Below are 24,039 nucleotides of genomic sequence, written 5' to 3'. Positions count from 1 at the left end.
GGGGGGGGGGGGCGGGGGGGGGGGCCGGGGCGGGGGGGGGGCACCGGGCACGGGGGGGGGGGGGGGGGGGGGGGGGGGGCCGGGGCCGCGGGGCCGGGAGCCGGTCCGGGGTCGCCGGTCCGGGGTCGCGGGGCCGGGCCGCCGGGGGGTGCGCCGGGCCGCCGGGGGCCGGCAGTGCTGGGCGGGCCGGGGGTGGTCGGCCGGGTGCCGGGGCCGGCACCCCAGGGCCCGAGCCGACCCAGGCTGGAGCCGCCGGGGGGCCAGCCTGGGCTGCATCTCCTCCCCCAACACTCCCCCTTACCTGCTTCAGGCTTCCCGCGAATCAAATGTTCGCGGGAAGCAGGGGAGGGGGCGGAGACTTTGGGGAGGGGGCGGAGTTGGGGAGAGGGCGGGGCTGGGCCGGGGCCCCGTGGAGTGTCCTCCATTTGGAGGCACAAAATATGGTAACCCTATATTTAGGTGCCTAACTCCCACTGCAACCCATGAGAGTTAGGCACCTAAACACCTTTGAGGATCTGGGCCTCAGCTTCTGGGCACCTCAGTTTCCTACTCAAAAGGGGGCTCATCATACATTTCTGTCTCACACTGCAGCTGGGAGCACGATCTCATTCAGGTACAATGACCCAAACTAGGCGCCCTACACACCTGAATCCACCTTTAGGCCCCTTACTAAGCGGCCTGATTTTCAGACGTGCCGACCACCTGTAAATCCCACCGGTTTTCAAGAGGAGCTGGCACCTCTGAGAATCAGGCTGCTTCGGTGCCTAGTTTTAGGCACCCACTTTTGATGACATTGGCCTGCTTGAATAAGGCTGGGCTTTTCAGAAAACCTAAATATCCGAAAGCTGATCGCTTAATTCCCTTAGTTGCCGTTGACAACCCCGGCCCTTAATTTTCCCAGCAGCAAAGTGGGACAGAAAGGCGTTTTCATCCTGCTTCACAGAGCGGGACATTGAGGCATGGAACAGTGCAGCCATGTGCCCAAGGTCATACTGGGTATGTCTACACTGGAGCTGTAGATGTAAATGCCGGCTTGCGGAGACCTACTTGCAGTAGCCTTAGCGTGCTAAAAATAGAGTGTAGCTGCGGTGGGAGCGACTAGCCACCCAAGTGTGTGCCTAGCATCTCGTATGGGCTCGTACTTGGGGCAGCTAGCTCCTCCCAACACTACACTTCCATTTTTAGTGCACTAGCTCGATCAGATCTAGCAAGGACATGTCCTCATCTCCTCAAGGACATCTTGAGGACATCTCCTCAAGCGGGAACTGCCACCTCTTGTTCCATACTCAGTGTGAGTCAGTAGCAGAGCTGGGGTTAGAACCCAGTCCGCCCAACTCCTTTGAACCCCTAGACGGTGCTCGCTCACTGACTGATGCCAAGGGTCTCCCATCTGATCAGTGGAGATCTGGTATCTGTAGAGCACTTTGAGAACGTGGGTTGGAAGATGCTAAGTGTATGGAGTTATTATTATTAATGTCCTGGGAGCACACCCTTCCTTGCTGCAATAGGTAGACGAGAGGGTCTATGCAGGAACCTCCCCAAGGCTGGGACAATGTCCATTTGGTCCCCAGGGCAGTGTCAACTAGTTTGGACTGAAAGGAGCCCATTTAGAACATTTCCCTCACCAACTGCCCTCTGTCCCCTAGGTTCAGTCTGACACTATCTGCTGGGATCCAGGCCAGGCAGGACTCTTTAAAGGGAACATTTTGAAATTCTGCGGGAAGTTGAACTTCCAAACGAGGGAGGGACCATGGCCCAGGGATCACTGCTGTTACCCTGTGGTCCCAGTCCTACAAGGGGCTGAGGGGATGTACTAGGTGGCCTCAATTCCCCTCTCAAAGTCATTAGGCACTGAGGGTGTTCAGCACCTGGCAGGACTGAGCCCCACATTGCTGGATTGTGCTCTAGCTCTACCACAGGTTATGGGTTGGGATGCTGGAATCACTGGGTGAGGTTCTCTGCCCTGTGCTATGCAGGAGATCAGATTAGATTATTAGAATGGGCTTAAAGTCTATCCAGCTATGCAAAGGATGGCACGCTGAGCTGCTGTGACTAGCCAGGGAGCCTGCACCAGCCAAAGCAATGAGGACTAGACAGAGTGAATAGGGTCTGTTGGAGCTGCTACCATCAGAGGCATGGGTGGGTTTGCGTTGGCAGAGGCCTAGTGCCATCTGACTCCACTCCTAGGTAAAGTTCTTCTCGGAAGTCAGGACCAGCCAACAGCATGGCAGCAGCTGTGGAGCAGGGCCCTGCAAAGATGCTTGTCTATTATGGGGGGATTAGGAAACACAGAGTGCAGAAAACAGTGGCAAAAAATACCCCTGGGCCCTGGTCCTTTGTCTCACTCCCTGAGTGTCACTGCTGTGTTTTGTTTCTTAACGGAACTAGAAAGGTTTCCTTAGGTGAATGGGAGGCAGCTCAGATGAGGGAGAGAACTGAGAAAGGTCATGCAGGGTGAGACAAAGGCCAGACAGTGGGAGGGGGAAGGAGAGGTCACATGGGGCCAGACCAAGTGGGAGGGGCTACAAATGGTTGGAGGGGATGAGACAGAGCTCAGACAGAGCTAGGGATGGTCTGGATGGGCTTCTTCTACTCAGAGGCGGCTCTATGTATTTTGCCGCCCCAAGCATGGCAGTCAGGCGGCTTTCGGCGGCATGCCTGCGGGAGGTCTACTGGTCCCATGCCTTCGGTGTACCCGCCGCCGAATTGCCGCCAAAACTGCGGGATCGGCGGACCTCCCGCAGGCACACCATTGAAAGCCGCCTGACTGCTGCCCTCACGGCGACCAGCAGGCCGCCCCCGGCAGCTTGCCGCCCCAGGCACGCGCTTGGTGTGCTGGTGCCTGGAGCCGCCCCTCCTTCTACTGTATGATTTGTATCTCAGAAATGCACTGCAATTGACAGGAGAAAGGACGAGAGAGAGAGAAATTGGTTCCAGACATACCTGAAAGAGGAAAGAAGGGGAGAGAGAATGCATAGGTGCTGGAACTAAGGGTGCGGCCGCACCTCTGGCTTGACACGATTTCCATCATATACAGGGTTTAGAGCAGGGGTCTCAAACATGAGGGCTGCATGCGGCCCGCGGAACTCTTCCCTGCTGCCCACCAAGCTCCTTGCGGCCCACCCCCCCGTTACTTCCTGTCACCGCCAAACTCCCCTCACCCTCGCCCCCCCAAGTTATTTTATGTGTCAGCTAAGCTCCCCGTGCACTGCTCCCCAATGTTTGGGGCCAGTTCTCTCCCCCGGGCCCCGCCTGCCGCCCCCACGCACCTCCCCCAGGTGTCCCCCGGCCTCACTTGCTGCCCCGTCACTGCCCCAGAGCCTGCAGCTCAAGCTCTGCTCTGCTGGCTTCCAGCATCACTTGCTGCCGCAGGGTCCTAGTGCCCCCCTACACTAGGGTTAGGGCAGGCTGCCCTTCCCCTGCCCTGGTCCTGAGCCTCTCCAGAGCCCCAAGCCTCTCCAATGCCCCAAACCCCTCATCCCAAGCCCCACAACCCTCACCCCTGCACCCCCTCCTATCCCAAAACTCCATCCCAGAGCCTGCACCCCCACGCCCTGCCCCAGCCTGGAGCCTGCACCCAGCACCCAAACTCCATCCCAGAGTCTGCACCCCAGACCCCCTCCCCCATCCAAACTCCCTCCCAGAGCCTTAGGCAGGTGGAGGCGGAGTTTGGGGGGGGGCAGGTTCTGGGCACCACCAAAATTTCTACAAATCTGCCACCCCTGGAAGAGGCAGAGCAGGGGTGGAGTGGTGGTGCAGCCCAGTGCGGGGGAGGGGGGGGCTTTACTGAGTGTATATATATTATTAAAACCACTTGGAGGAGGAGGTGGAGAAGAGATGGGGCAGGGGCGGGGCCTCATGGAAGGGGTGGAGTGGGAACAAGGCCAGGGGCAGCGAGGGGGGGTGTCAGTGTCAGTGATGCGGCCCTCAGGCCAATGCACTAGTCCTCATGTGGCCCTCGCGGTCATTTGAGTTTGATACCCCTGGTTTAGAGTTTGGTTCAATGGCTCTCAGCAACCCCGCTATACAAATTGTTCCAGCCCTCCTGAGAGAGAGTGAGGATCCCCCAGATCAAAATGGAGGGAGAGAGAAAGAGAAAGACCTTGACCAGATACCAAGTAGGACATGCACTCATCTCTGCATCTAGAGACAGGGAATGCAGGCTAGCCCGGTGTGGAATGTAGATTTTATCAGTGAGTCTGGGATGGCTGCATTGCACATGGTGAGACAGGCACATCGTCCCAAACAAGTTCCAGCTGAGCCTTTGTGTCTCCTACAGATACTGGACATTTTAGGAAAGCTTTAGATATTTTTAAAATTGTTTTATTGGGACTATATTTTGTATTCCTTCGCCTGCAAAGGTGAGTGCTTTAGCTGTCATGAGCCTGACTGTTCAGGGCTCAGAGAGAGCCACAAAAGAACCCAAACTAGCACTCATGTACCTGAACATGCCACAGATTTAAAGTCTGTTATTCTGGGCCCTTCGAGGGCCAGAAGTGCTGGGTCCCATTGGGAAGCAGTTGGAGATCCCCTTCCTGAACCTGGATCACATCTTCCTAGAGATTTACCAAGCTTCCATTCTCTCCCATTTCTGATCACACCAACCAGCTTCCCTCATGGGCAACTCATCCCCATGTCAACCATAGCAACTGCTTGCATGGAAAAGAAATACTAGGCAGATATTTCTGTGCTCTGCATATCTACAGAATAGCCCACTCAGCTCCAGCCTACTGGCTATGCGGGGGGGCACTGGCATGCCTGCCTTGCTATTTAAAGGCTCAGCTCCCTCTCTAGAACAGCGAGCGTTTTCACCCACTTGAGATCCCAGGATGCTTTGCGCGGATGACGCAGCCTCCTTAGTGTAGCCTTCTGTGGGCCTCCAGAGGTTAATAAATGCATGTGCATTAAAATGCGGAGGAGCGGGAGTTTGATGGTAAACAAGATGAAAAACAAAGTTAATGGTTTTTTGGAAGTAATGGAACTAAATGGCTGTGCTCCTCAAAGGGCAAAAGCAATAGAGCTGCTCAGCTCGTTCTCTTTCTGTGGGTACTTTTTTCAACCAATTAAGGCTGGAATAAGCAAATGAAGCTGTGCAAACAGAGAGGTCTATAATCCTCTGGAGGGCTAATGAGATTCATCTATAAATCAGGAAGCAGGCAAATGGAGCCTGCTATGAAAATCTTTAAGGCCAAGGCCAGGAGGCAAAAGGCCCTTGGTGCTGAGCAGGGTGTGAACAGCCACGGAATTGGCTGAATTAATAGCAAATTAACCCCAAGGATGCTGATCACCATCATTGGCATAGTGAGTTTGCATCTTCCATCCAAGGATCTGAAAGAGCTTTACCTATGAATTAAACCTGACGCGCCGTGTTCTCCATTAGGCAGGATGGATTCCCTGCTGTGAGTCAGAGCCTCAACTGGCGTCAGTCAATGTGGTTCCTTATCCATCTAAGTAGTTACCTGGCATCTGAGCACTGCCCACTCACTAATGGGTTTTAGTCTCAGAACACTGCTCTGAGGTCAGGAAGCATTATCCCATTTCACAGATGGGGAACTGAGGCACAGGGCAGAGTAAGTGAACAGCCCAGGTCTCTTGAAGCCCAGTCCAGAGTTCTAACCACCCAGACCATCCTTAAAAATAAAAATAAATTAATAGAGATATCCTATCTCCTAGAACTGGAAGGGACCTTGAAAGGTCATTGAGTCTAGCCCCCTACCTTCACTAGCAGGACCAAGTACTGATTTTGCCCCAGATCCCTAAGTGGCCCCCTCAAGGATTGAATTCACAACCCTGGGCTTAGCAGGCCAATGCTCAAACCTCTGAGCTATCCTTCCTACCCACCACTGAGCCAAGGGAGCAATGCTAACTTACACCAACTGGGGATCTGGCCCATTCACTCCAATGGCATTACATCAGTTTATGCCAGCTGAAGATCTGGCCCAACGTGTAATACACTCTATGGGAGTTACAACGTGGTTCCCATTGAATATGGGTCCCGCTGGCTAAAGAGTGACTGGAAGAGCAGGGCGCCTTCGGAGAGTATTGGCAGGGGAGGGGCATATGCTCAGAAGATAAGTGAGATTTTCATAAGCAGAGATATAGTGACAGCAAGGGACTCGGCTTAGTCCCTGGCATTGGGAATGTAAAAGCCGTTACTGATAGGAGACGCATTTACAACTGATGAGAGATCACACGCCTCCAGCTGCTCTGATACAGCTGCATTTAGGGATCACGGCTGTGAAGGATCTGCGGACTAAGGCTCCCAAGGATAAGCACAGACAATCGCCTCCTTCGCGGTGGGAATGTCAGTTTCCAAGCAGTACAAAGAGACTCCACCCCATGGTGGGAAGAGAATTCCTGTCCCTGAGCTGACAGGCTCTCTCCTCTCCCGAAGGCAAGACCATGTACTGTCTGCAGCTACACCTAGGGATGGATCCAGGACCACACGGGCACTTTCTCCCAGGTCTGATCCAGGATTTTGGTTCAGCTCATTCTATAGACAGTGAGCAGCTGTGGAGTGAGGAGCCAGACCTGCAGTTCCCCAAGAGTTTGTGGGGTTTTGGAACCAGGATTCAGCAGCTCTGCTAAGACGGACTCAATGGACCTGTTCTCCTGCTTTGGGAGAAGGAAGTGGATGGGACTTACTGGTTCCCTGAGGCAGGAGGGCTGGGCCCCAAAAGTTCCTCTCCAGCCAAATTTACAGGATGCTTTAGTCTGAGATTTTACTGGATATGTGGGGCAAAGCGACTGGATTTGATGGGAGCAGAGAGGGAGGGAGGGAGATAACCTTTCCCCAGACACATTTGGAGGGAGAGGAAGGAGAGAGAGACCCCCATCTTCCTCCGTGTCTCATGGATTGGGGACAGAGATCCATGCAGGGTAACAGCTGCCTCTGCCACGTGCAAATAAGGATCAGAGCAGTGAGAGAGCTGGTGGCGCTGCCCATGAGAGAGGAAAATTCAGTGGCTGACATGGCATTGGGTGCCTGCCACTGGCTAGCAAAGAAGGAGCAAGTGAAACAAACGAGAGAGAGAGAGAGAGAGAAGAGAAAGAGAACTTACAGGAAGGACTTCACGTCCAAGCCTCGGTTGCGAATCTGCCCCACCACGTGGTCCCAGCTCCCGGGGTTGGAGCGGCTCCGGCCGCCAGCCGTCCGGTGCTTGGAGCCAGCCGAGACCCCTTGCCGTGACTGGCCACTCCGGCCCCGGGGGTTGCCGCCGCTGGAAGAGGTGCTGGTGTGAGACTGTAGGTGCCCCAGGCTCTGGCTGGTGGTGGGCTGGCTATGGTTGCTTTTCTGGTGCTGGCTAAGCGGCTGCTGGAGGCTCTGCTGGCGCATCAGCGTGCGGGGACGCTGGCATTTCGGGTCTCCTGCTGAGGTGGGGATATACTCAAGGGTAGTGGCTGTGGACATGGTGGAGTCCTCGAAACTTAGGGAGAGGGAGGGCAAAGGAGAGGAAAGAAAGGAGAAGAAGGTGAAGGGGCAAAATTGGAGGAAGCAAAAGAAGAGAGTTAGAGAGAAGATGCCCCAGCGTGGCACGCTCTCTGCCGGGGGCCTTCGGAACCAGCAAGCCGCCCCTCTAGGTTTTGGCCCTGTCTCTTCCTTCCCAGAGGCGCAAGCTCTCTGCCCCATGGCCATCTCGTCTGCCCGTCCGCCCCACTCCATGTCTCCCAGACTCTGTCCGATCCTTGAGGGCTTGGTGTGTCCGTGAGCCGACGTTGGGGATACTGCTGTCCCTGTTCCTTTCCCACTCGGCTCGCGGGAAGCCTGTGCCTTCTCAGCACGCTGGCTGACCTCCTTTCTGAGCTAATTAGGCTGCTGCGTGAAGGCGAACCCCCCAGTGTCTGCACTGCTTCCCGTCATGTGGGAAACGCCCCTTTCCCCATTGGCTGCAGCTGGACAGCCACTCAGTCCCTGAAAGGGACTGTGAGGTTGGGGGCTCTCCAAAGTCTCGGGACTGGGCTCCTCAGCAAAATTCAGGCCAAGCTGTTGTGAAAAAGGCGCATTCCCAGCCACTCAGGTTCTGAGGTCAAGCACCACAGAAGCCCCTCAAGTGTACTGTGCACATTCCCTGGGGCACAGCGGCAACGACAGGCCTGGCGCATGCATAGGGCAATGACTTCCCAGTATTCTCTCTCCTGATTGGCTGCCCCTTCCTCTGCCCCCACCACAAACATGCTGGTGATGGTTCAGTGCCAATTGGGAGGCAGCCCAAAGCCCAGCCATGAGGTGAAAGCCCCTGGACTCAAGATTTCCTTTGCCCTGCAGAGAGGGGAAAGATGCCTGCTTGTCTCTTGCATCTGTGTTTTTTAGCTTTCGAGATGGGTCTGCATTTAAGGGCCAGATGCTCAGCCGGGGTAAATCAGAGCTGCATCACTGACTCCAAAGGGACAACGGCCAGGTCACGATCTGGCCTTTGCAATGTTTGAACCCTGGTGAAACAGCTGAAAAATACAGTCAGCTGCCCACGTGGGGACAGGGGCTCATCTGGGCATGAGATACGGAGCACATGGGCTGACCCAGGACAGAGCACATGGCAAGACAATGCAATGGTACAACTAGCTAACCATGCAGCCAGACCCATGGGTGATCACATGGCTAAACATGCAGCCAGGCACATGGTAGAGCACCCAGATAAACACACAGCCAGATACATGGTAAAGCACCAGATAAACACACAGCCAGGCACATGGTAGAGCACCCAGATAAACACAGAGCCAGATACATGGCAGAGCACCCAGATAAACACAGAGCCAGATACATGGCAGAGCACCCAGATAAACACAGAGCCAGATACATGGTAGAGCACAGCCAGACAAAACTGAGCATGCAAAGTAGCACATAGCTGGGCACACGATGGAACACATGGCAAGCGCCCCAACTGGGAATGCAACGGAGCACCTGGCTGAAGACATGATGGAGCCCACAGCTGAGCACACACTTCCTGGATATTTGACAAAGCCTGTTGCTGAGCACACAGCTGTCACATGAGAGCATGCACCTGGAGCACATGGCTGGGCGCAAGGCAGAGCACATGGCTGTGCACACATACAGAGCACCCAGTTAGACACTCAGCTGGACAGTCAATGAAGCAGGTAGCTAAACATGTGGTTGAACAGAGGAGCATGTGGCCAGGACCCAACTAACCTCTTTGTCCCCCAGCTCTGCGGCTGCCGTGAGGACATGCCTTCGGCTGAGACGTCCCTGTAGCAGCCGGCTGGGCTGAGGCCAGGGTATTCACCATCCACCCTGATGGTCATTTCAAACCTAAGACCCTGCATGGTTCCCAAGGGTACAAAGGAAGAATAGCCCAGCCACGGTGGCAGCAGATGCCACCTCCGTGGCACATACCAGCCGGGCCCTGGGGGAATCGCTTTCACCGTGGCAGCAGCAGGAAAACCTTGTCTACTTTCCATGTGGGTTTGGGCTGTAATTATGGCTGAAACACAATGGTGAAGCTGTGCCTTCGTGCATCACGCAGAGAGCAGAAAGGAGAGAGGGAGAGAAAAAAGAAAGATCGAGAAAGAGAGAGATCAAGAAAGAGTAAAGGGAAAGAGAAAAAGTAAAGTCCTGAATAAGCAGAGAGTCCACCTCAAAGACCCAGGTGCCCTGGAGAGGTGTCACCCAGCTGGCATTGCCTCTGGCTTGGCGTATATTTTTGGGTTCCTTGCCAAACGTGATTCGGAAGGAGCAACGCCATCTGGGTGACGAGTCCCCAAGGGCGGCCCCTGTGCTGCCTGCTATGAAGCAGAGATGGGCCTTTCCCAGCCGCTGCCTTCGCTTCCATACTCGGCAACCTCATTTCAGTTTTCTATCAAATCCTAAATTAGTCCAATTTACAACCTCTCAGTCACAGGAAACTAAAATTGGCTGCTCTAGGCCCCGAGCCAGCGGAATATATAAATTTCTATCAGCAGTAACTGACGCATGGGAACTGCTTCTGATGCAGAGGGGACTGTATGAACCTGGCATCAAGCACACCTGGCACTCTGGCATCTGCTAGTACCTACTCCCATCCCCGGGATACTGCTATTCCTATGGCACAAGTGAGTGCAGGTCGACCTCCTCCAGACACACAATGCACTGGAGAGCCCCATCATAGGTGTCAGCTACAGGAGTGGCTGTGTTACTCCCCAACAAAAGGAACTTCATTAAAATACAACCAGGTCTGTAAAGCAGATCAATTCCCTCTGCAAGAAACCTTCTTAAAACAGGGGCCATTCTATTTAAAAAAGCAGTAAAGACAAAGCCAAGGGGAAATTCATGACAATGCAAAGGCATTACAGTCTAGAAATTCAAAGCTAAATTTTCTCAAACACCCTAACTCTGCCCCATTTCCCACTCTTAAATGCACTAACCACATGTCATAGACTGGTGCCTGTGCCAAGTGCTTCAAGTCATTTTCAAAAGTTTGTCAAATCTAGCTAGCTAGCTAGTTACACCCATCTATCTATCTATCTATCTATCTATCTATCTATCTATCTATCTATCTATCTATCTATCTATCTATCCTTATGCACACTCATCCATCCATCCCACCTTAGATGTATATATCCATCCTTCCATCTATCCATCACTACTCCCACCCCCATGGTATCTGAACACCTGAGCGAGTCCTCTCTGGAACACGTAATGTGTCTGGGGACCATATATAGAAAGTGTGATGTGAGTGTTGTCCTGTCTTACTCCAGTGGGCATTTGTGGGTGGGAAGGAGAGATCTTTACTCTGTATCAAATGGGTAGGAGGCAGGTGCTCTGCCTGACACAGTCCAGGAGTGTGGATTTGAGGAGGGATTGTAGCTGGGTATGTTGTTTCAATGCAGCGATAATGCAGTTTGCATATCATAAGACAGAAAGGGGTCTCTATAGAAGGGGCATGTAGCTCATATAGGAAATGTATGGAAAGGGCCATTGGAAAAATGTCTCAGGGATACAGAAGGTTGTTCAGGGACAGAGTTAAGGTTATTTATGGAACCTTAACTCTGAATTTCCACAGTTTCTTTCTTTCTTTTCTTTTTTTGTAAATTGAATCTTAACTTACAATTTCCTGGCTTTCAAATTATTCTTTATAACAATAAGACTCTAACAAAATTTTAAATGACAAATTTGAATATGTTATTAAAACCTTACTGGCATCGTAACAAAGCATTTTGTCTGGGAATTTCCTTAGTTTTTTTTAAATGAATATATTTCGACACAATTATATGTGAAAACACACCATACATCTATATATGTTCTTCTACTTTGCTGTATTTCTAGTTAGGGTGCAGAATTATACATGATATTCAGTGAATTACAGCACAGCATAGTATCTGAGTTAAATACTGCACCATTGGAGTCTGTACCTTCCTGGATCTCAGGCAGTTTAACCAACAGAGATTAGAAATTTAGGGCCAGATCCTCAATCTGGTGCAAATCACTGTAGCTGCATGTAAATGAATAGAGCTATGCCAATTTACAGCAGCCCAGAATCTGGTCCAAAACCTTTAAGCCAAACTGAGTTACGAGTCTCCTAAAGAAATTCTGTTTTTTTCTAACTCTGATAAACGTCAAACTTTTCTCCAAGTTCTCCTCTGACATCAGACTAAGGGAGCAAAATGTTGGGGCCCAAAAATTTAGTTTATTGCAAAAGTTAGACCAAATCTGGACACAGAATGGACTCCAAGAAGTCACTACTGCCGTTAGCCCCCTCCATGGGGTGAGGCTAAGAATGGTCCTGCCCCCTAGGGTAGGAATGGGATGGTCCCAGAGTGGGGCAATCTACCAGCTGTTTCACAACACAAACCAATGACTCCATATTGGAGTGTTCACCCATTGGAGCAATTCACTAGTAAGTTACCAGAGCCTCCCCACCCCCACCCCCCCTCCGGCTTGGTACTAAGCATGGAAGGGGTAGAAAGCCATCTGAGCAGCCTCCTACCTTGCTCACTCCCCCTACCCCCAGATACTTGCAGAAATGTAGGCATAACCCCTAGCCTGCCTGGTACCTCTAAGTCTCCCCCACTTCTAGCACTGATCCCCAGGAGACTGAGCATTGGGCAGGCGATCTCCCTTCCAGGCCCATGTAGCAGGCAGTATCCCCAGGATTAACTGACTCAAGCACATCCACAGGGCTGCTCGGGGGGTGCTGCCCCACTGCAGAGGGTGCAGCTCTGCCAGCTGGGGGAACCAGCCACCTAGCAATAGTGACATGGGAACGGGCCCCTGGTATTTGGAAATCAAATTAATTAATTTTCACCCACCCACCCCCACTCACTAAGGCCTCTCCTCACGCTCCTCTCTCAGTCGCCATGGACAACCCCACCATCATTCCTGTTGCCTAGGTCTGTAATCTAGGCATCATCTTTGCCTTGGCCCTTTCTGTAGGTCCTCACATCCAGGCTGGGTCTACACGTTCTCCTGCACACCACCTCTAAGATCCGGCCTTCCTTTTGCATCCATACCTCTAATAGTTTCATCTACGCCCACCCCGCCTTGACCAACCTCCTCCTCTCTGGCCTTGACAAAAGCAGTCCTGCCCCACTTATCTCCTGTTCAAAACACCATCACAAAGATCATTTTCCAGGCTTGTAGCTTTGACATTCTCACCCCTCTCCTTCCACCGCTCTGCTGGCTCCTCCTCCACCACATCAAACACAAATGACTTCTCACTTTCAAGGTCCTCTCCAGCCTAGCCCCATCCTACCCAATGTCTCTTCAATGCCGCCAAGACGTCGGCTCCCCTTCTGCTTTGCCAGGGCCTCCATCATCCACTTGTTAAATGTTCAGACAGGCCCCTTCATGCTCTCTCCCTCACACACAGCAGAAGCTCCCCATGGACATCCACAAAGACACCTCGGTGTCCTCCTTCAAACTCTACTGTCTAGACCCACCTGTGGTCTCTAGCCTTCTACTTTGATTGTAAGCTCTTTGGGGCAGAGACTGTCTTTTCCTGCTTGCACAGTTCCTAGCACAATCACAGAAATAGAGGGCTGGAAAGGACCTCAGGACGTCATCCAGTCCATCCCCCTTACCTAAGGCAGGACCAAGTGTACCTAGACGAGTGCTGACAGGTGGCTGTCAAACCTGTTTTCCAATGACAGGGACTCCACACTGGGGCCCTGGGTTCTGACTGGGGGCCCCCAGATGCTACCGCAATGGAGATAATGACAATACTTTGCCAAGGTTCAAAGGGATTCTCATCACACATGGGGTTAAATTCCCATCAGGTGGCGACGTGTTTCCTGCCATCAAAGACATTCCAGACTGCCCTGTCCGATCCCACTGGGGTGGGGTAATCCCCTCACACGATCCCACATTCTCCTGGACCCCCTGCCTGACCCCAGTGGGGCGGATAAGCCACTCAAACAGCAGGATAGTCACCCAACCCCGTGCTCTGCTGGACCCCATGCTGCAGTGCCTCGTGGGGCCGGGCTGGGCCTGTGAAGCACTCTCACTCACTTGGATAGGCTGAGCTTCCCTGCTGCTAGGTGGCTCTGCACCGCGTGCCATCGGCCTCTCCCCGCCTTCCCATTGCTGGGCTCGCTGTGGGCAGACAGGCTGCTCTTCATGCCGTCCTCTCGTAGCTGCTGCTTCTCCCCCAGGCGTCCTTCTCGCTCCCCCGCCAACCCCGAAGCGGAAGAGGCGGCCAACTTAGCGCCCGACAGCAGAGAGCCACTGGGGTGGGCCAGATCCACCAGGATGGGCGCGGGGGGTGGGGGTGGCGGGGAGGAGGCCACACGTGGGGGGAGAAAGAGAGAGAGAGAGAAAGAGAGGGACAGACAGACAAGAGACAGACAGAGAGAGAAAGAGAGACATCAGCACTGCAAAAGAAAGGGCTGGGGGGGAGCCTTCGGCAACAGGGAGAGGAGAGAAAAAACAACAGGCGGCCCCGGCTCGGTGGTGAGTGTGTGATGGCAGCAAAGTTACGTTATCCCATAGACAACGAGGGGTTAAACAATGGAGAAAACTGTTAGGAGAGGCACCAGTACAGGCAGAGGGAAAGAAAAGCCATGTTAGTGAGAGCTTACCAGCACCAGAGTCACCACCACACAGTGCAAATGCAGAGTACACGCTGAGGGGGGACCCAAACGCGCAACCCCATCCTGTGCTGCAGAGAAGGGGGTCATGGGGGGCGGGGGAGGGAGAGCAGAGGGGACTTGGGGCAGCGGGAGGGGGGTGCTAGCCTCTCTCAGTGAGTCACTTAGGGCAGTGGTTCCCAATCCATTGGGGCAGCTGTTCCAGTCTAGCAGGCGAAGGGCCTGAGCCAAACCTCGGCCAAGTCAATGGCAAGCTTCTCATTGGCTGGTGTGAGCTTTGGATCAGGTCCCGAGGCCATGGCTGTGCCAGCCAGTGCCCACCACTGCTTCCCATTCGGTGGGCTGTGCTCTATCCCACCCTGGAGCTTGGACCCAGCCTCGAAAGGGGGCAGCCTGATGCAGCGGTGCCTTATGAAGAGCCACTGAAGTCCCTGGCAATGCTCTCTCTGACTTGGATTTGAGCCTAAGGGAGCGAGGGGCTGAGCCCAGGGAACTGGCCTGGCGTACCAGTACTGGCGCCCGTGCCACTGGTTGGGAACCACTGAGATAAGGGGGGAGGGGGAAGGGCAGGAGGGGTTGCTCGTCTCCATGGCTGTCTGCCCATGGGGGTGGAGTGTGTCAGGAGAAGAGGTGGAGCAAAGAGGAAGAGGAGGGTGAAGGGGAGGAGAGGGTGGGTGGGTGGGTGGTGGGTTGCGCATATACTCACTACACATGATCAAACCAGGTAACGAGAGACTCACTTGAGGGAAAGTCGTGGATCACCGTATGGGGCGTAAGGTGAAATGTTTAGTATAAACTCCTTGGGAGGGTAGGAGCTCCATTTCTGCTGCACTGTGTTGTCATTGTTATTCCAAAAGTCTCTGTCTAGATCACTACATCGGCCGGAGAAGAGGGGAGAAAGAAAAGGGAAATACAAGAGAGAGAATCTGAATTCCTGCAAGGGGAGGAAGGAGAAAAAAAATCAACCCCCTCCCCACCAAAACCAGAAAGAAGCCAGGTTAGAAAGGAGAGCAGCTCCGTCTCCTCCTGCGAAAGAAAAGCCACAGCTGTAGCAGCATTGGCCTGCCACACACATACACACCCACGCACACACGGAGGGAGGATGGACTGGGGACAAACGGAGGAAGAGCATCAGAAAGACGGGAGCAGGTGCCTCCAGAAGCTAGTAGGAGAGAGAGAGAGATGGAGCGCAGGTTAAAGGAGAGTCCGCTGGACACGGCAATCTGGTAATGTCTCGCCAGGCTCCCTGCTCTGTTCCTGGGAACAGCTTCAAGGCAGTTCTTGCCACATCCCAAGTACCCTGCCCCCCGGATGATGGCAGAACTGATGGCTCCAGGCATTCAGAAATCAGGAGGTATGCCCCCCAAAACATGAGATTGGCCTAAAAATGAGGCAGTTTGGGAGTATTAGGGAGTCACGCTCTCAAGCTTTCTTGGCAACCATTACTGGGCTAGGAACGCACTGTAGGTGTTACCACAGAAGCTGAGATTCTCACAGACTCACGAGCCCAAGAGCTGGGGTCATCAGGAAAACACCCAGTTGCTCGAGACTCACAATATTATCGCTAGAGCTGGCAATGGGGCAGTGCAAAACGTAGCCCCTTCAGCATTGGGACAGCGACAGAATCCACTACAGTCTTGAGGAACGACTGACATCTTCCAAGACGCTGGAGGTCAGCATGCTGTGGGGAATGTCATCTTCAGACAAGGGGGAAATGAGCTGGCAGGACTCAACACCCAGTTCCCAAAGCATGGGAAGACGTGGGATTTGGGGAATGGAAAGATTCTAAGAACATTTGATAAAGTTGGGAGTCCATCAGGATCTCCCCAGATTGGCCTCTGAGGGACACTGGGCCAGGACTATAGTCAGACTTGCTCAGCCATCACTTTGAGATTTGCTAAAAAACCCAGCTGAGAGAGGAGAGGGACCCAGGGAGCAACTCAAGAGACACACAGGACTAGTATTTGAAACTAGCCACTAAAAACCTGAGAGGGATGGCAGATGAATCCAGCAGGGGGTTCTTATTCCCTGTCTGTCTTCTAGCTAGATAGGCATTGTCCATCACCAGGACTCATCTTAATACAGCAGAGGTGGAGAACCAGAGCTAATAGCACCCTGCCCCAGATGTGGGGCCCCTCTCTAATCCAGAGCTACCGACATCCTGCTCCAGTTGTGCAACTCCTCTCTGAAGGATCCAGGACAAATGGAACCCTGCTCCAGATGTGAGACCTCTCCCTGCAGGATCCACAACTGACACCCTGCTCCAGATGTGTAATCTCTCCCTACAGGATCCAGAACTAATGACACTCTGCTCCAGATGTGAGACCCTCCTCTCCTAGAAAACCTGTACCAAGGGTAACCCTCTTGTCCCATCCTGTGGGACAAGGTCAGTCCCCACTTGGCGGTGCAGCGGGAGCCAGGGAGCGTGATTCAGCAGGGCGTGCACTGCGTCTGCCTGGCTGTACATCTCCTCAGACTCTAAATAGGTCACTTCATGCCATGGACAGATCATGAGCCGTATCTACCCATCGCCTCCTGACTTCAGAGAGCCGCCAATGGCTTCCTGGTGCTAGACCTGGAGTACGTGGGATCCGACAAGCAGCACCTTTGAAGTCAAGTGGTACTGCGGCAAATTCATCGGAGACTTCAAAGGTCCCCGGCAGGCTGCATGCCTGCACTCAGCCCCGGCTCCCCTCATTAATTCCTCCAGTCCTCCTGCGGTTCTGGCATGAAACGGCCTCTCCAAACACACAGAGCGAGATGAAAGGCCGAGGAGAGGGGGCTGCGCGTGCCCCGGGGGCCACTGCCTTTCGCCTCCAAGCACAAGGCTCGCTCACAACCCAGTGGAGGGAAGGGGGAAAGGGAGAGAGAAAGTGGAGGAGAGGCAGGGAGGGGAAAAGAGGGAGGTGGGGAGAGAAAGAGAGAAGAGAGGGTGGAGGAGAGAGCTAGAGACAAAGGCTCTCTGATTTGCAGCTCTCTCCCTCAGTCAGGGCCAGGTCATTGGGCATCGGAGGCTGAGCTGTCTGGAGAGTCTCTCGTCACTGGTGCTGGGAGACCTGCGAGGCTTCTGGGAAGTGGCAGCTTTCGAGTCCCAAGGAGAGAGCGCGAAGAGTCTTGAGTGGGCAGCGTACCCCCTGGGGAGTGAGCAGACCCTCCCAGAGAGAGAGGGTGGAGTGTCTGAGGAGTGGACGGGGTGAGTGTCTGCAGTGTAGGATGGCGTGTCTCAGGCTAGCTCTTTGTCCCGAGTGACTCCTCTCCTCAGGGGGCAGCCTGCACACCACTCCTCTGCGACTCACCACGGACCTCACCTCTCATCACTTCACTCATCAGCGTGGTCAGTGACATCAACCAGGTCTGGAGCTTGCAACGGGGCTGCCATGCGGGCACTGTCTGAAGGGGCATGTTGCCCATGGTCCCCTGGCCCACATGAAGACAGACGCTGTCACCCTTGGGCCTACGCTAGGGAAGATCCCATGCACCCAGGGACCCCATGTGCACACACTTGATCCCCAGCCAGAGTGCCACAATAACTGCACTACTGGCCAGCCCATGGAGGGGCAGCCCTGGTCACGGCGGGTGAGGAGAGAGCTTGGCATGACATAAGCTCCGCAAGACACCACATAGGCTTGGTGGAAGGAGGAAGCAGCCACAGGCCCACTGGAAGCGGCCGCTCCTCAGGAAGGCAGTGGAAGATGACAGGCTCAGTCTGGAGGAGCGACAGACATGACAATGTCCCTCGCCAGGCTGAAGTGCGTCAGTTATCCACCCGTCCCTCCTCCCAGGACTGCCCCCTCCCTGGCGAGCTGCCCTCCCCCCAGCCACGCAGGCCACGCAGAAGGGAACACCAGGTTTCCAGGGCAGTGTGGGGGAAACAGGCAGAGTGCTGACCAATATCACTGTCCTGGCGCGGGTGGGTAGGAGCCACCTGGGGCACAGTCATAGTCACAGGGCCCAGTTCCCCTGAGGGCCCATCTTACTGCCCCAATGGGCACTGCCCCATTGCATGACGTTACAGCACCCCTGGCCCATCACTAGCCCTTCACACCATTTCTCCACCCAAGTGCACACGTCCTAGGAGCCCTCCTGCAGCACAGCCCAGTCACACATTACAGCCCTTGGCCCCATGTCCTTTGCAGAGTGGATATGGGGACTGCCCCATTGGCGTCTCTGTCTTTGAATGCTGTCTTGGCCTCTGAACGAAGAGAAGCACCGAGAAAAGTCCTGGCTTTGGCCAATATTTCCCCAGAGCGCACCATGGGAGTGCATGAGAGTGGGGTGAGACATCCTGAGAGACAGCCGAGTGAATAGCAGGGCCCCACTTGTTGTGAGACAGAGAGAACCTGAGGTGTCCCCTATCCCTGTAGGGCAGAGGTGATCCTGAGGCACCTCCCCCTCCCTCTGTGGGGCAGAGGGGACCCTGAGATGTCTCCCCTCCCTCTGTGGGGCAGAGGGGACCCTGAGGCATCTCCCAATCCCTCTATGGGGCAAAGGGGACCCCGAGGTGTCTTCCCTCCCCTGTGGGTCACCAGGGACCATGAGGCAGCTCCCACTCCCTCTATGGGGCAGGGGGGACTTCTGGATGCTGAGATGTGAATAGAGAAGAATAAATCTCATTGTGGTTGGTCCAAGCCAAGCAGGCTTCTGCAGAAGGAGGTGTCCAGCAGGGCCAGGATGGGGTGGGCATGGGAGCCCAGATTCAATTGGTTACCTCAATGGCTGTCAATGTGGAGAGCAGCTAGGATCCCTGCCCCTCCATGTGCCCTGGCTGCCCTTTGGGGAGCATGGGCCATGCAGGAAGAAGGAAGAACCAGGGGAACTAGCTGCTGCAGGACCTGGTCTTTTATAGCAGACCGTGGCTGGAGATCAGCAGCCCCTGTGGGCATGATGCAGCGTGATGGCCTAACAGCTTCACCAAGCCCTGCCACCATGGCTACAAGCCTGGCATGAGGGACCCGAGGCCCTGGCTTTGCCCACCCTGAGGAGACAGCTCTGAGCACTCGCAGCCCTGGGGACAGTCCCCTGGCCTCCCAGGAGGTGGTTGCCTGCTGCCTGAGGGGGCAGGGAGACATGAAGCCTGGATCTGGCTTTGGTAGGCTCTGTTCTCGCTCAGGGCTGGCGAACAGGGGCAGCACTGGAGTGTTTAGATGGGGGGGGGGTTGGGGGAAAGGGAGAACAGTTTGTGGGTTGTGACTGGGTGCACACGAGGCAGTGGTGCAGTCTGGGGTTGGTGTCTGATCAGTGTGGGGGGCTGTGTGTGTCAGGGAGGTGTCTGAGCTGGGGGAGGAGACAGGGGGTGTTTGGGGGTCAGGCAGCTGTGTGCCTTTGGAGAGGTGTGTGTGCTGGGAGTGATGGGTGAGAGAGTTTGGGGGTGGTTTGTTTGGGAGCACAGGGGTGTGTTTGGGGGTGGGGCTAAAAGAAGTATTTTGTGGTGCATACGTGTGTGGAGTCTCTGAGCGTGGGAGTATTTGAGGGTGCAGGAGTGTGGGGGGAAGTGGAATGGGATAGTCTGGGGGCACAGGATTGTGGGCAATGCTCTGGGGAGTGTTGAGGTGCAGAGGCATGGGGCTGTTTGAAGGCATCACGGTGTGGGAATGTTCAGAGTTTCTGGGTCTATGGATGCATTTGTGGACATTGAAGGAGTGTGCGGATGTTAGTGGTGTGTTAAGGCTGTGTGGGAGCAGGGTGAATGGGGCACAGTCCATGGGGATGTGCGGGTGTTGGTGGGGTGTGGAGGCTGTGGGGGAGTGAGGTGTATGGGGCACAGTGTGTGGGGATGTTTGGGTGCTGGTGGATTGTCTTGGCTGTGTGGGTGCAAGGTGTATGGGGTATAGAGTGTGGGGATTTGCCGGTGTTGATGGATTTTCATGGCTATGTGGGGGAAGGGTGTGGGGATGTGCGGGTGTTGGTGGGGTGTTATGGCTGGGGGTGAGGCAAGATGAATGGAGTCCAGTGTGTAGGGATGTGCAGGTGTTGAACTGTCATGACTGTTTGTGGGCACGTTGTATGGAGCATAGACTGTGGGAATATGCGGGTGTTGGTGGGGTGTTAAAGCTCTGTGGGGGCAAGGTATATAGGGCACAGTGTGTGGGGATGTGCGGGTGTTGGTGGGGTGTTAAGGCTGTGTGGAGGCAGGGTGAATGGGGCACAGTCTGTGGGGATGTGCGGGTGTTGGTGGGGGGTTAAGGCTGTGTGGCGGCAGGGTGAATGGAGTGCAGTGTGTAGGGATGTGCGGGTGTTTGTGGATTGTCATGGCTATGTGGGGGAAGGGTGTACAGTGTGAAGTGTGAAGGGACGTGCGGGTGTTGGTGGATTGTCATGGCTGTGTGGGGGCAGGGTGTACAAGGCACAGTGTGTGGGGATGTGTGGATGTTTGGGGTTCAGGAGTTCTCAGCTACTGGGAAGCTGCCTCGAGCAGACACCACACCCCAGGGCAACACCTGAGGCTTTCATCCCTTCTCGCGCTGTCCCATGGCACCTACTTGATGGTTTTCTTTTCACTGCGCCCTCGGCTGGAATCCGGGGTCCCCACCGTCTCCAGGGAATTTTTATAACGTTTACCCTATGGGAAAAGAAGGGAGATATGTCAGGGGGTAGGAGCCAAGAAGTGTCAGACTGCATTTTTGGACACAGGATTGCTCGTGCTAAAACCTGTGAATCGTCTGGGATTTGTTAATTTTTTGAGGCCAGTCTGCCCACTGTGAGCCCCAGGTACCTGAGGTAATCAAACTCACAGTTTTCATTTGCTGCAAATCAGTTTTCTCCCTATCCATCTGGCTCTGATTGTGATTATGATATAAACAAGTTGCTGGCTAATGTGATGGTAGCCAAGTGACTTTCCCAAGGTCCCACAAGGAATCTGTGGCAGAGCCAAGAATTGAATCCAGGTCCCCAGCATCCAGTCAAGTCCCCTAAACACAAAGCACTCCTCTCTCCCACTGACAGAGACCTATTTTAAAACAGCCATCTAATCAGGGAGAAGAAACAAGACCATGTGACTTAAGTGCCCAAACTCCCCCACCCCACCCTGAATAATGTTTATTTAATGTGACTAATTCTTGAATCAACAGGTTGCCCAGGAGGCCAGCCAGAGCTTTTCCTGGTGCCATCTCTATCATCCCACTGTTTGCAGGGTGAGGGGAATGTGCAACTGAAGATGGGTGCTGGATTTTGGGGGATGTTCGTTGGATGAGGCCATGATTAAGTCTCATGTCCTGGATTGTTAAGTGTGTTCTGACCTAGTTTTGCTCCTTTGTGGCTTCCAGTTTGTCATTCACTTCAGCCCGGGCTGCCCAGAGGATTCAGGGGGCCTGGGGCAAAGCAATTTTGGGGGCCCCTTCCATAAAAAAAGTTGCAATACTATAGAATACTATATTCTCGTGGGGGCCCCTGTGGGGCCTGGGGCGAATTGCCCCATTTGTCCCCCCGTACCCCCCCAGGCAGCCCTGACTTCAGCTGCCCATCTGGTTTTGCTTGGAAAAATCCTGAAACTGGTCAAACTCTCAACATTTCCGGTGTGTTTCCCTAGACATCTGAAACAGGCAGAGAGCATCATGGGAAAGGCATGCCGCAGAATGCTCCTTGCTTGGCCATCACAATGGAGCTCTTCCAAGGAGTTAGTTTGGATGACCTGTGCCCCCCCTACTGCTTCTGCTTAACAAACGCAAGTCAGAGAGCAAGTCTCCAAACCCAGCCTTCCTCCCTGCTGCCCCATCACATCCGCAGCAGGGGAGGAACAGCAATTTTAGGATTAATTGAACTTTAATTAATTAAGTTCACAGTAAAAAAAAATAACCATGTCACAAGATAATGAAATGTGCATTTGTTCCTAATTGGGGCTTGATAATAAGGCCACTTGGTAGTGATTTCCGATGGCAGGTTCAACGTGCTGTGCGATTCCAGGGCAGACAAGAGCACAATTAGTGCTGATTAGCAAACAATTAGCAGATAACACCGTCCCACACAGGTGCAGGTAAAGGGCTCTCCCCCTCATAGCTCTGCAGGGAACCCCCCTAAGAAAAATGAGAGGCCGCCAGGAGCATTTTAAAGTCTCAGCTGCATGAAATATGGTGGGGTGGGGTGGGGGAGGGAACAAGAGAGAGCGGCAAAGGTACAGGGTGCTCTGGATCCCACAGGAGCTCTGGATGTAGGCGTGGGAGAAAACAGGACAGCAGTGGGGGAGCTGGCTCCAGACACACACATAGAGCAGGATGGGGCAGGAGAGAATTTGGATCTAGGTCAAGGTGGGGACAAACAGCAGAAGAGAATTTGGATCTGGATCAGGGTGGGAAGACAGAGAGCAGCACAGCAGCAGATGTGCATGTGAGGGAATCTGGGTCTGGACTGAGGGCGGGAGTGACAGTGGGATAAGGCTGGTATGTTTGTGGGCAGGGGGTCAGCAATTTGGATCTGGAAAGGACTGGATTGAGGGGACAATAGAGAGTTAGAGAATGACCAGTCTGATCAGGGTAGGGGAAGGGATTCTGTGGCCGGGGAGGGGTAGGCTAGCCATGTGAAATATGGACTCAGACTGACCGCTCTCTCTCCCAAGGCCTTTCACCCCACTTGCACTGTCCCTGTGAGCTCTCCAGGCAGCCACACACAAGAATGGCTCACTGTCGTTAGTTGGGGGTAATCTGCCCACAAATTAAGAAAAAGCCAGGGGAGGATCACAAACAGCCTGTTAATCACCATGAGAAATGCTGCCCACAGGAGAAAGGGGCTCATTTATAGAGCAAAGGCAGTGCAGCTACTCCATGGCTAGGCTGTAGTTTGCTTTTTTCATCCTAAGCCTCAGCCCCTGATCTCCCTCTGTGCCCCTCAGAAACACCTCCATTCTGCTTCCACTTTCTCCTGTGTGGTCTCCTGGCAGAGGAGAGATTTCTGGAGGTCACTCAGACAGCCACAAGGGGTGCAAATGGAGATGTTTTCCTCCTGACTTGCTTTTGGGAAGGCACCTCCCCAGAAATGGCTTGGCCTAGAAACTCCAAGCACCCTCCACAAGAGCACATGTCCTTGAACATGCCCTAGAAGGCCAGATGGTTAACTTCGGAGCCAGTCACCACGAACATCTGAACTTTGGAGAACTTTGCCAGGACCCAGCTGAGCTGATAACTTTTGCCAATGTCAAGCTGAATTCAGCATCTCCAGAGCTCTACAGCTGCTGGAAAAGCGTAAGGTCCAGCAGGTGAGCTCCTGTCTTTGCTAGCAGCACAACTCGGAGACTTTGTCACCTTCATCAGTCAACCAGCTTGGGTTTAAGCTGCTCCCTAGCCAGCCACACTCCCTCAGCTCAGCCACTGCAGTTCAACAAGGCTGCAAACGCCCCTAGTCCAGCTCATGAGATCTCTGAGCTCCATTGTCCAAGGTCTAGGTTAGAAGAGGTTACAGACATGGCCGGAGTGGCCTGCAGCACGTGGAAAGTCTGTCCTGTGAACCTCTTGCGTTCCAGGTGCCCATAAGCTCTGTCGTTAAATGATGCAGGTTCCAGAATGGCGCAGACTCTACCAAGAGCAGGCTGCAGTGTCCACAGGCTCCATTAGTGGAACTGCTCAGGTGTGAAGCAGGTGGGGGTTCTGCCAGCACGGCCTCCAGTGAACTAGGGTTACCATATTTTGTGCCTCCCAAAGGAGGACACTCCACGGGCCCCCGGCCCCGCCCCAACTCCGCCCCTTCCCCAAAGTCTCCGCCCCCTCCCCTGCTTCCCGCGAACATTTGAGTCGCGGGAAGCCTGAAGCAGGTAAGGGGGAGTGTGGGGGGAGGAGGCGCGGCCCAGGCTGGCCACAGCCCTGGGGTGCCGGTCCCGGCCCTGGGGTGCTGGCCCCGGGCCCGGCCCCCGGCCGACCACCCCCGGCCCGCCCAGCACTGCGGTCCCCGGCCCCCAGGCCCCCGGCACCCCACCGCCGGTCCCCAGCCCGGCCCCCGGCACCGCCGGCCCGTCCCCCGAGCCCCCGGCCCGGCCTGGCACCGCCGGCCCGGCCCCCGAGCCGCAGGTGCCGGCCCCGCCGGAGCCCCCGAGCCCCCTTA

At 54.5% G+C, this 24,039-nt stretch overlaps 1 protein-coding gene across 5 annotated transcripts in view; it reads right to left on the bottom strand.

The window, feature by feature from the left end:
- The window catches only part of SYT7 (synaptotagmin 7), a 175,251-nt gene that overhangs the window by 55,996 nt on the left and 95,216 nt on the right, over positions 1–24,039 (bottom strand). The window contains exons 3-6 of one of the 5 annotated variants that reach the window (XM_034767622.1): positions 20,496–20,575; positions 14,757–14,888; positions 13,439–13,654; positions 7,062–7,427 (exon numbers count right to left, since the gene is read on the bottom strand). In XM_034767622.1, the coding sequence (XP_034623513.1) occupies positions 7,062–7,427; positions 13,439–13,654; positions 14,757–14,888; positions 20,496–20,575 (794 nt within the window). Of the gene's footprint in view, positions 1–7,061; positions 7,428–9,145; positions 9,535–13,438; positions 13,655–14,756; positions 14,889–20,495; positions 20,576–24,039 lie in introns of those variants that run through there. The other 4 variants (XM_034767624.1, XM_034767623.1, XM_034767625.1 and 1 more) reach the window with 4 other exon arrangements.

The sequence above is a fragment of the Trachemys scripta genome, chromosome 4, assembly GCF_013100865.1.
Source record: "Trachemys scripta elegans isolate TJP31775 chromosome 4, CAS_Tse_1.0, whole genome shotgun sequence".
Classification (NCBI taxonomy): domain Eukaryota; kingdom Metazoa; phylum Chordata; order Testudines; family Emydidae; genus Trachemys; species Trachemys scripta.
This window is presented reverse-complemented; position numbering and strand designations above follow the sequence as displayed.